Source organism: Phallusia mammillata, chromosome 6 (genome assembly GCF_965637545.1).
Source record: "Phallusia mammillata chromosome 6, kaPhaMamm4.hap1.1, whole genome shotgun sequence".
Lineage (NCBI taxonomy): Eukaryota > Metazoa > Chordata > Ascidiacea > Phlebobranchia > Ascidiidae > Phallusia > Phallusia mammillata.
This window is the reverse complement of record NC_137257.1, coordinates 20,325,477-20,335,911: the sequence shown is the minus strand read 5'-3', so window position 1 is coordinate 20,335,911 and position 10,435 is coordinate 20,325,477. Positions and strand designations below refer to the sequence as shown.

At 35.5% G+C, this 10,435-nt stretch overlaps 1 protein-coding gene across 2 annotated transcripts; it reads left to right on the top strand.

Moving 5' to 3' along the window:
• Window positions 1-665: 665 nt before the first annotated feature.
• On the top strand, window positions 666-9,981 carry LOC145232474 (THO complex subunit 1-like). Of its 2 annotated transcripts, none has more exons than XM_080097100.1 (17): window positions 666-802; window positions 1,281-1,351; window positions 1,504-1,732; window positions 2,170-2,307; window positions 2,560-2,696; window positions 3,051-3,211; window positions 4,109-4,217; window positions 4,453-4,541; window positions 4,900-5,034; window positions 5,136-5,253; window positions 6,250-6,428; window positions 6,806-6,955; window positions 7,516-7,684; window positions 8,124-8,244; window positions 8,678-8,785; window positions 9,329-9,480; window positions 9,688-9,981. In XM_080097100.1, the coding sequence occupies exons 2-17, from the start codon at window positions 1,307-1,309 to the stop codon at window positions 9,799-9,801; spliced, it is 2,154 nt and encodes a 717-aa protein (XP_079953226.1). In that variant the 5' UTR covers window positions 666-802; window positions 1,281-1,306; the 3' UTR covers window positions 9,802-9,981. The 2 variants fall into 2 exon arrangements, with proteins under 2 accessions (XP_079953226.1, XP_079953227.1); XM_080097101.1 differs by lacking the exon at window positions 666-802 and adding an exon at window positions 1,006-1,224 and having other exon boundaries at window positions 1,283-1,351.
• Window positions 9,982-10,435: the final 454 nt, after the last annotated feature.

Below are 10,435 nucleotides of genomic sequence, written 5' to 3'. Positions count from 1 at the left end.
TAAGTCTGAGTTACACATTCTATACAAAGCAAGGCAAAAACGCACTCATTTCCACATAAACACAACTAAACCAACGCAGCTAATTCGGAAAGTAAACAAGTGGCGAAAGTAAAAAAGTCTTTCACACATGTCTGATCAAGCGGAACGAAAACGTGAAAGTTTGTGGAGCTCTTCTGGCAAATGTAATTTTATTCCGACGTCTCGACGTCCTATACAGGTCGCAGTGGCGTAGCCATGGCCCCTTTGGCCACTCCCAAATTTTTAAAGCTGTACATTGACAAACTTTAATTTAGTGTAGTTTCGTCCCTGATCATTGTGGTTTCGTTTCTCAACTACCAAAGGAATATATTTATCACCAAAAATGACTTTTGTCATCAAGTTGTAAGGCCAAATCCATGCTTTTTTATTGATGCAGACATGGAATAAATCAATAAAGCGTTTGGCTGTCCAGTCGAACCACAGTTTGACAAGTCACGTGTTTGGCAAAAGCACGCCGAGCGTTAACAAAAAGTGGTATTAGACGACTAGTGCAGTGCACGATAAACAAGAATGAAACGCAAGCACGTCACAGCGCAACGAAAACACACGAAAGATTGTTTTGGGACTATTATTTTGAAAAGGCGATAACGTTTTGCAAAGGTAGATCAGAGCCAATATAATAGCATTTAATTCTGTGTCCATCGTCGGTGGCTCCCACAACAACCAGAGTATCAACAATTTCGCAAATGTATACCTTAATTAAAAGCCAAATAAAGAGGGGAAATGGTACAAAGCGAAATCTTCTAATAGTTTAAAATTAAAGGTATTCAGTAACGTTAAATTGATTAAAAAACAACTGAATTGTAAGTCTGAAATTGGGTTTGCCCATTTGCACATATCAAGAAATTTAGGCCAGAGAACATTCGTTGCCGGTGCACAAATGTTTTTTGTTGGAAATCAACGCTAGGCAGATAATCGGAGTAATATACTAAGAATTTATTTTTTGGGAACACGCAGCTGTAATTTTTGCATTATACTACCAATGGACTAAATTAAATATTGTTTACCGGTAACCTCCGTAAAAAACTTATTTATCCGGATTGGGAATTTCCCTTTTGGTAATTGAGCCCGGCATTGAAAATTGAAATTTACAGAAATGTGTTTTACTATTTTGAGTTCGGATTTAAAGGTTAAGAAACGATGATTGGATATCCAAAAATGATCACACATCTTAACTGAGAAGGCCTGCTTGTTTGGAGGTTTTATACTTCAAGTTGTAATTGTTAAAATCTATATTTCAGGCGAACGTTTTGAAACAATATTTGTCATGGCTACAGAATTTCTTTTTGAGAAGTCCAGACAAAGCTTTAAAGTAAGTTAACTTAACTAAATGCTTTACTTAATAAAAAGTGGTTTTGACCTAAAAATTAAGTTAAACTTGGATGAACACGTTTTGTTGTGCCTTTTTGAGAAAAAAAGTGTTATTTCAATGAATAAATTACAAATTTATCATTTTTTCATCAGGAAACTTTGCTAACGGATATCAAGAAGAAAAACTTTGAAACAGTGACGCAGTTTATCGAGCTGTACAGCAGCTACACCGGTTCCGACCCTGAGAAACGAACTGTTTCGGACCAAACACTCCGGGATCTACTTCAAGAAAAAATCAGCAAGAAAAATGTTGCCAAGTCATCCACAGCTGTTGCAGATATTCTAAATATTATTACAGTATCTGTTTCAGTGGCAAAACAAGGTTTGTAAAATGTAAATACTTTACTCATTAATGAAATGCAAAACATTATGTATATGGCAGTGATTTTATCGGCTGTTTTGTCATTGCACAGCCGATAGACAGCACTTTTGTAAACAAGTTATTTTTCTTGGCATGTCTCACCTTAACCATTGTGCAGTCACTGATTGAATTTAAGGCAAATCTATGTCGAAGTTTTGATGCTCCGCTGTGGCTTTTGTTCTGTTTTTACACAATTATGTTTGTTTACAAAGATGTAGAATGACTTTAAAACAACAATATTTTGTTACTTTTTCGTACAGTAGTTTTTGTCATTAAAAAGGTACAAATTTAAGCCTTTTACTGCAAACAAAATATTGGTTATCAGCCTATTACTGATGATCTTTATCAACCTAAAAAAAACTATATCGGTCTGTTTCTATAACGTTAATATTTAACAGGTTTTTGCACACCAAGCATGCCATTCATATTACTTGGTGATGTTCTGGACTGCTATACCCTTGACCTGTGCGACAAAGTTTTTCAATATATTGAGGATAGAGTTTCAATCTGGAAATCCAGTTTGTTTTATCAAGCAGGTATTTCATGTGTTTATTTTTTTACATTTCCTGTTGGATTAGTCTGTTGGTTTGATATTGCCTGAAGTATTTACTCAAGATGTACAACAAAAAACAGAAATCATAAAATGTAGTCATTATACACATCTAATGTTAAAGTTGTATTTTTTTTTGTTACCTTGCAAGTATTTATTTTGTGTTGTTAAATACAATACATTGACCTGCAATTTTTATCTGCAAACAAAAATATGTACTTTTATGTTTTATTTAAAGGTAAAAACTACCTGCTACGAATGTGCAATGATCTTTTGAGAAGGCTTTCCCAGTCCCAAAACACAGTTTTCTGTGGAAGAATTCAACTTTTCCTAGCCAGGTTGTTTCCGCTGTCAGAAAAATCTGCTCTTAATCTGGTTAGTTTGTTGGTTTGTGAAGTGAACTAAATAGAACTTACTTTAAACATAGTAACAGGACAATAAGTAGTGCTCTGGTTGGGGATGCAATAAACACAAAACTTATTATTATAATCGCTTGTCAACAGTATTAAAAAAACTAAATTTATTTATAAACCAAGGTTACATATTAACAGTTGATTACACTGGCCAGTTGCTAAAGTGTGAATAGTTTTTTTTTGTTTAATTTTTGGTGGAGTATTTTTTCAACAAATATATATTAAGGTTTCAACAAATATATTACCAACATTTTAGCAAAGCTGGGTTAAACCCTAGATATCTTGCTTTTAATATTTGTCTTTAACATTTTTTTAGGTGAGTCAATTCAATCTTGACAATATTACCATATTCAACAAAACTGCTGACGGTGCTAAAAGTGAAAAAGTTGATGAAGTCACAGACAAGGATGAAATTATGGATGTGGATGCTATTGACGTCAATGCAGAGGAAAATGATTTAAACCCACCAACCAACAAGTACAAAATACCTTGCTATTCTCTTTTTTTAATCCTGACTACTTTCGTTAAATGATTAAACTCTTAGTGTGTCATTTGCCATTACGCAATGTGTAACAAGACTAAATACTACTTGGTACCGCATGTTATCACTTGGTAGGCCATTTTAATTGACATAAATATACTTCATCCAAAAATATAATTTTGCGGACTTACAAAGGCGCTGGTGGTAAAAGCTATTCGGGTTAAGGTGAGGGTTTGTAATTAAAATAACACTACAATCAGGTCTCATATACGCTTGTTGGGGCTTGCAATCTTATATTCCACAAATCATGTGGCATACTATGTCGATACCAAGCGATAACATGTGGTATTTAGTAGAGATGTACCGAATATTCGGTTTGCCGAATTTATTCGGCCGAATCGGCCTCTTTTGCAAAGATTCGGTTTCGGCCGAATAATTTGTTGCGATTCGGCCGAAACCGAATCTTTTACGAAGACACATTTAAAGCGTCAAACGTGCCTTTTCTGCTTAGTTCCAACGAAAATCGCCTCAATCATTGTATTGTTTAACACGTTATCGCTTTTCCCACTACAGACAAAAATCAGTAATTCATTGTCGGGTTGGCAATCATGCTTGAAGCAATGTTAAACACCACAGAACAAAAATAAGGAAGAAACAAAACCATTTTCAGCTGCTTGGCTGTTAAATAAACTTACGTTTTCATATCAAACACGTAGGGTACGACTTCGCTTGACGTCATAAATGATTCGGTTGATTCGGCCGAATTTATTCGGCAAAACCGCCGAATATTCGGTTTCGGCCGAATCGAAATTTTGCCGATTCGGTACATCACTAGTATTTAGTACCAACCCAAGTGAAATTATTAACCACGTTCAACATATACCTTTATTTAGCAATGAAATTATTGACTACAAGTTGTACAATGACATCTGGAGCCTGCAAGATATGTTTCGTTACCCTGTGCAATGCTACAACAAAGATCTCTGGGAAAAGTTTGTAAAGGTAACAGCTTCAAAGCCAACATGCCAGAGATTCCACATTGACTACAAGTATATAGCAATGATGTTGTTGTATGTGTTCACTCTGCAGAGAGTACTGCGAACAAAAAAATGTGTGCTAGTGCGTCATAAATTAAAAAGTTAACACTGGTCTGAAGCAATAAGAGTGTACTTCAATTTTGCTTTGTCCAAAAGGTGTAGTTCTCATTTAAGTGTCACTATCATGTTTTATGTTTCAGCATGCTGATTGCCTTTTCAAAGTCTTTTCAAGTTTTAAGCTTGAAGACACTCCTGGATCAAGAGGCTCAACCCCAGGCCAACAAGCCAAGTAAGAGAATGATACTAAGAAGTTCCTATTTTCTGTGCACTTTTGTTAATTTTTTTAAATGTGCTAACTATGGCTGAAACAAGTGTTTATAGAGACACTTTTTTTTTATTCAAACAGTAATCTGTACCTATGTTCATGTAAAAATGTGGTAATAATGGGACCTCTTGCTTGCAAAAACAATCATGTCGGTAGGACAAATGTTGTGTATAGTGAAATAGTAAATAGGATATAGAATATACAAAACACAAATATATAGAAAAGCCACCTTTCCAGTTATAATAGTACAAGATGGCTCTTTATGTGTGAAAAAAGTTTTGTAGTTTTAAGTTGTCATTAAATGTAATTTGTTTCTTTTCAGAACTTACTTTTCCAAATTTCTCACATCAGAAAAACTCACCAACCTTCAACTTAATGACAGCATGTTTCGAAGACAAATCCTTACACAGTTTTTGATACTTTTTCAATATTTAAGTGCAACTGTAAAGTTTAAGAGGTAAGTAAATGCTGAAGTTCACTGTTTTCTCCTAGAACAACTCAGCAAAAACCAACCTTAAATTATATCTTTGGTTTATATTTTTTTCTGTGTGTTCACAGTAACAACATGATTTTGTCGGAAAATCAAAAGAATTGGATTAATGAAATAACTAAGAAAATTTATAAGATTCTTGATGAGACGCCGCCACATGGAAAGGAATTTTCTAAATATATTAAGGTAGAGTAAAATAGACATTATTCTTTTTATTTACATTTTTTAGAATGCCAGACCCATTATACGTGTTATGCCGAATCAAGCCAGTATTTTAAGCATTTTTATATTGCTAAGCATGGACTAGAAAAATCTAGCCTGCGGTGGGATTCGAACCCACGACAGGAGTCTTTCGATTTTTTCCAGCTACACAGGTTCAGTAGTAAACCGCGAAAGTTGAATCACAAGCACCATCACCTACCTTGGATGCTGCACATGTCAGTCATATGAGAATCCTTGGGAAAACAGCTTTATTCAGTATAACACCTTCAATGGGCCTGGTGACTGGCATACTATGATTATTTGATGAGTATGCCATAAACCCTGGTCGGCATGAACGCTTCAGGGCTCATCCCAGTATGAATTTGTCTTAGTATACACCAGTGCTTGTCAACCTTTTTTGAAGCGGTACACCCTTTTGACGTTCACTCAAAATTTGTACACCCCAGTGAAAAAATTATTCAACCCTGTAACACACTGATTCTGTGGTCCTAACAGAAATAATGACGAGCAAAATACCAACAAGCCATAATCCACTTTCTACTTCAAAAAGAACTAACATTAACAACGATCATGAAGTGAAATGTTAAACTATGACGTCACAAATAGAGTTTTGTAGCTTAAAATCTACGTACACTTAATATGCATGTTGTGCCATATACTGTACACTCCAGTATGTCTGTTAAGCTGAAACCTGCCTATTGTGATACCTAGTCATAGGTATATTATATTTTGTATCTGGTACACCCCAGTACACCCCATCAAAGTGGTACACCCTTTAAAAATTATGGTACATCCTGGGGTGTACAATACACCCGGTTGAAAAGCACTGGTATACACTTTTGAAACACATACTCTGTATTTATAAGTAAGTGTTAGTAATAGCAGGGTTAACATGTGTTTAACTGTTTATAGCCAATTTTTCTGTGTATAAGTTTGATTTAAAACTGTTGGTATTGTTAGCACATTCTGGATCGTGAGGATTACTGGATTGCTTGGAAAAATGACAGTTGCCCAAGTTTCATGAAACTTCCAGACAAGGCAAGCAGTCAGGCACCGGCAGCTAAAAAGAGGAAAATCGAAGAAACTGTGAATAGTATCGGTGATGACTTTGTGGCGGGAAAACCTCTTGGCATGGGAAGGTCAGTGTAAATAAAATTTTATGTTTACATTTGTTTAATTTTTTTAATTTTGTATCAATCAATTAAAGTTTGACACTTGTGTTAACTGAAGGATGTTTATATCCATATTCAAATTTTAATTTTGTGGAATTTACTTCTGCTTTTTTATCAATTTACCCTAAATATTTAACTAGTAGGTTTTTTAAATTATTTTCAAATTTTGTGAAATTTATTTCTGCTTTTTTACCATTTTAACCCCAAATATTTAAATGGAAAATAGTTTTGATTGATTTACAAGTATGCAAAATTTCCTTGTGCTTTTTTACCATTTTACCCCAAAAATTTAACTCCGGTCTATTTTACCGTTGATTTAAAAGTTTTCTATTTTTATCTAAAAGCCCTGAATTGACACGGCTGTGGAATCTCTGCCCAAACAACTTAGATGCTTGTCGCTCCTCTCAAAGAGAGTTTGTTCCTTCCCTTAAGGATTATTTTGCAGAAAGTATCGAACAAGAAGACCCCAAAAATCAAATCGAAGAGCAATACAAGTAAGGTTATGAGAACTTGTTATAGAAATAGACCTATTGTTGGCACCGATATTGGACATATATAAGGTTATCTGTATTGGACAGCTGATAAACAACATGTTTGTAATTGTGTTATTTTTGTATTTTCGTGGCTTTGCCTTAAGCATTGGCTGATCAGTATACCGAAAATCAACCTCAAAAGCTTTAATGCTCTGATGTTCCTTTTTAAGTTCTATTTTTATGCGGTTATGTTTGTTATATTTGTTTCTATCTATAACAAAGCATGGCCCCTGAACAAAATTTTTGTTAGTTTGTCGTACAATAACTTAACATATGCATTTTGAACTATATTGGATTTGTAATAAATATTATATATGTAGGATTTTACTGGAAATAAAATAAGGGCTTTAAATGTTGGTTATAAACACCGGTAATAATCAATATAGATATCGGCCTTGAAAAACCGTTGTCGGTCTATCCCTACTTGTTATGCAAAATTTATTCTAACTAAACAGTAAAATTGCAAAAAATGCAAACAAAAATTCTGCTTGGTACATTACTCTGCACGAATTGTTTTGCAGGCTTGTGAAAAACTCAAACTTTCAGTGGAAAGCATTGCGTCTGTTGTCTAAAAGAAGCCAACTGTTTTTTATGAGCCAGCCACCTCTGATGCAATTTAAAACAGTTCCTGACTATCTTACAACAATCACGAAAAAACTGGAAAAGGAATTTCCTTCAAATGCCACCAAAGTATGAGACCAGCTTAGGTTTTTATAAATAAAATGGTCGTTTATATACTAACTGTGGTAAAAAATAGGCCCAAACTGTAAATACTCCATTGCACTATGTTAAGAACATCCTATGTTTACAGTCACTAAATTTTGTGGTATTATAACCAAGCATTGAGCGTTCACACATATAAGTGGCCATACATATGCAAAAATTTACGGTGAAAACATAATCATCTTGCTTGAAGTGATATTAGGGGTTTTTTAATTATTTTTTTGTTTGACTAAAAAAGCAGCAAATATACAAGTCTATCATTCAAATCATACCATTTGTGTGCAGAGTCATGTAAAGCGATATAAAATTGTGTTTTTGCTTTTAATACAGCAGGGTATAGGGAATTGGCCAAAAATTGAATTTATTTTAGCCCTTTTTCCAAACTTTTCTGCTTTAAATTTTACAGGTCACCAGTGCACCTTCCACACCCAAACAAGATGCAGGAAATGTTGAGCTGAGTCAGGAAAACGAGAAAACAGACCTTGCTCTTGAAGATGACTCAGCAGTAAAGGACCCGAATGATGAAGGTAATTTTTTCTTCACTGTAAAAATTTAACATCACAACATGACAAAAACTGAGAGGAATACATTCATACTGGGATCAGCCCTAAAGCATCCATGCAGACCAGTGATCATGGCATACTCATCCCTAAATCATAGTATGCTAGGCCCATTGAAAGCGCTATATCAAATCAAGCCTGTCATACAATCATTCTCGTATGGCAAGAAGTAGATTAGAAAAAATCTAGTCTGTGGTGGGATTTGAACCCACAACAGGAGTCTTTCCGGGATCTTGTCATACAGGAATGTTTGGGAGACCGCCTTAATTTGGTATAATGCCTTCAATGGGCATGGTGTACTATGACATAACAAGAACTGTTTGAATTCAGCATGCAACACTTGCAAGTTAATAGCAGTGGACAAAATATGAAAGGTAAAGGGTTGGATTTGTGTTTGAAGGTGATGATGGGGTTTTGGACGAGGATGGCTCCCTTGGTGCAGATGACAATCTCATGGACGAAAACCAGGATGATGTTGCTGCAGACACCACTGGAGAGACTGCTGAGGGTGAATAGACATTCTTATGCTAAGAGTTCTTTTATATACTATATAATTTTTTTTTACAAAAACCTTCTGTCAATAGATGGGCTAAAACTGCAAATGTTCTATTTGGTCAAGCACCGAGCATCTCACAGTCATGCTCGGTGCTCGGCCATTGTGACGTCACAAACATTCCCAATTATACGCTAGCTTTAACTTTACAAGGTTCGTTACATCACCAGCGGTGTATTAAGCTGTACAGGCCTTAGAAGTACACAGTTTTCCACAATCTAATACTTTTGAAAAAATCATTCGTTAGTTTTTGGAAACCGTTTTTCACACAAGTTTCGTATGTTAGCAGGGCATAAATATGCAAATTTAATGCTCGGGTCGGCTTATGCAAATGCCCAGCCGAGCACCGAGCATTGAAAACAGTGATGCTCGGTACCGAGTACTCGGGTTCTGGTTCAGCTAGGTCCATCCCTGGTCAGAATTCTTACACTTGTTACCCATTACATATGTGTTGGTTTTGTAATGTGTTCTCATTCCTGATGTTACTTTAATGTTTAGCTGCTACTGCATTGGACACCCTGTCAAGTGATGACATTACAACCTTTGCCACCAAAATAGCTGCAGAATGGAAAAAGTTGGCTCCACACCTAAATATATCAGCCAAGGATATCAAGGAAATAGAGGAAGACTCTGAAGATGCTGTACTTCAGGTTGTTTATGTTTTGTAAATTACATTTATGAAACTATTATTTTACATTGTTCCACTTCTTACCTAAGTAGTGCATTGCTACTACCTCTGGTATAATGCTTTGTATGTATCCAATTATCCCAAAATTTTACCAAGTTTAACCAAATATTTAATGTTTAGCCAAAATTCTTTGTGTCTCTTTAAGTAACTTAACAATCTATTTCTTTAGGCTCGCCAGACTTTGGTAACATGGCAGGATTTTGAAAAATCAAAAGCCTCTTATTCAAATTTAATCCAAGCAATGAAGGCAGCTGGGCTGGAAAATCTTACCAAAGATGTGTGAGAAGAAAAGTGTAATGCCCGACTTCTTAAAATCCTCCTCTCTGACATGAAAGTATCTGCGTGGAACAAACTATACTGCCATTGTTTTTGTTGAGAGCAATTTGCAGGTGTTTGTTTGAAATACAAGACAAGGCTTGCAGCTTCTTGGCTTTGCACAAAATAAACCAAATTTCTAAAAAGAGTGACTACATGTTGTATGGCAAATATCTGTACTTTTATATGCAGAAAGGCCATTTGAAGTGTGTGTAGGTAAGTTTAGTTCCACCAACAGTTACAAATTGTTTTGTTTACTTGTTGATGATAACGTTAGTGTAAGAAGGTAGGTTTCTTACAATGGTTTGTTTTCCTGTCGAACCCCACCCTCTTTCCTCAACGTGGGTGGTTAGTTTCTAGGTCCCCCTCAACTGGTCCAACCACGTTGTCCCCCCAGTCGTGTTATACTCACAATGCACCAAATTACTTGCTTGTGAGTTATCGCTACTTAACACGGCGTTAAGCCATTATCCCCCAATTGTGCCAGCCACTTTTTTGCGTCAGAACGTTTCAACGTTGCATCACTTCCTTGGTGGTTGTTTTAGTGCAATTATGTCACTATGTTGTCATTCACCAAGCGAACTTAACTCTCAATACCCAAT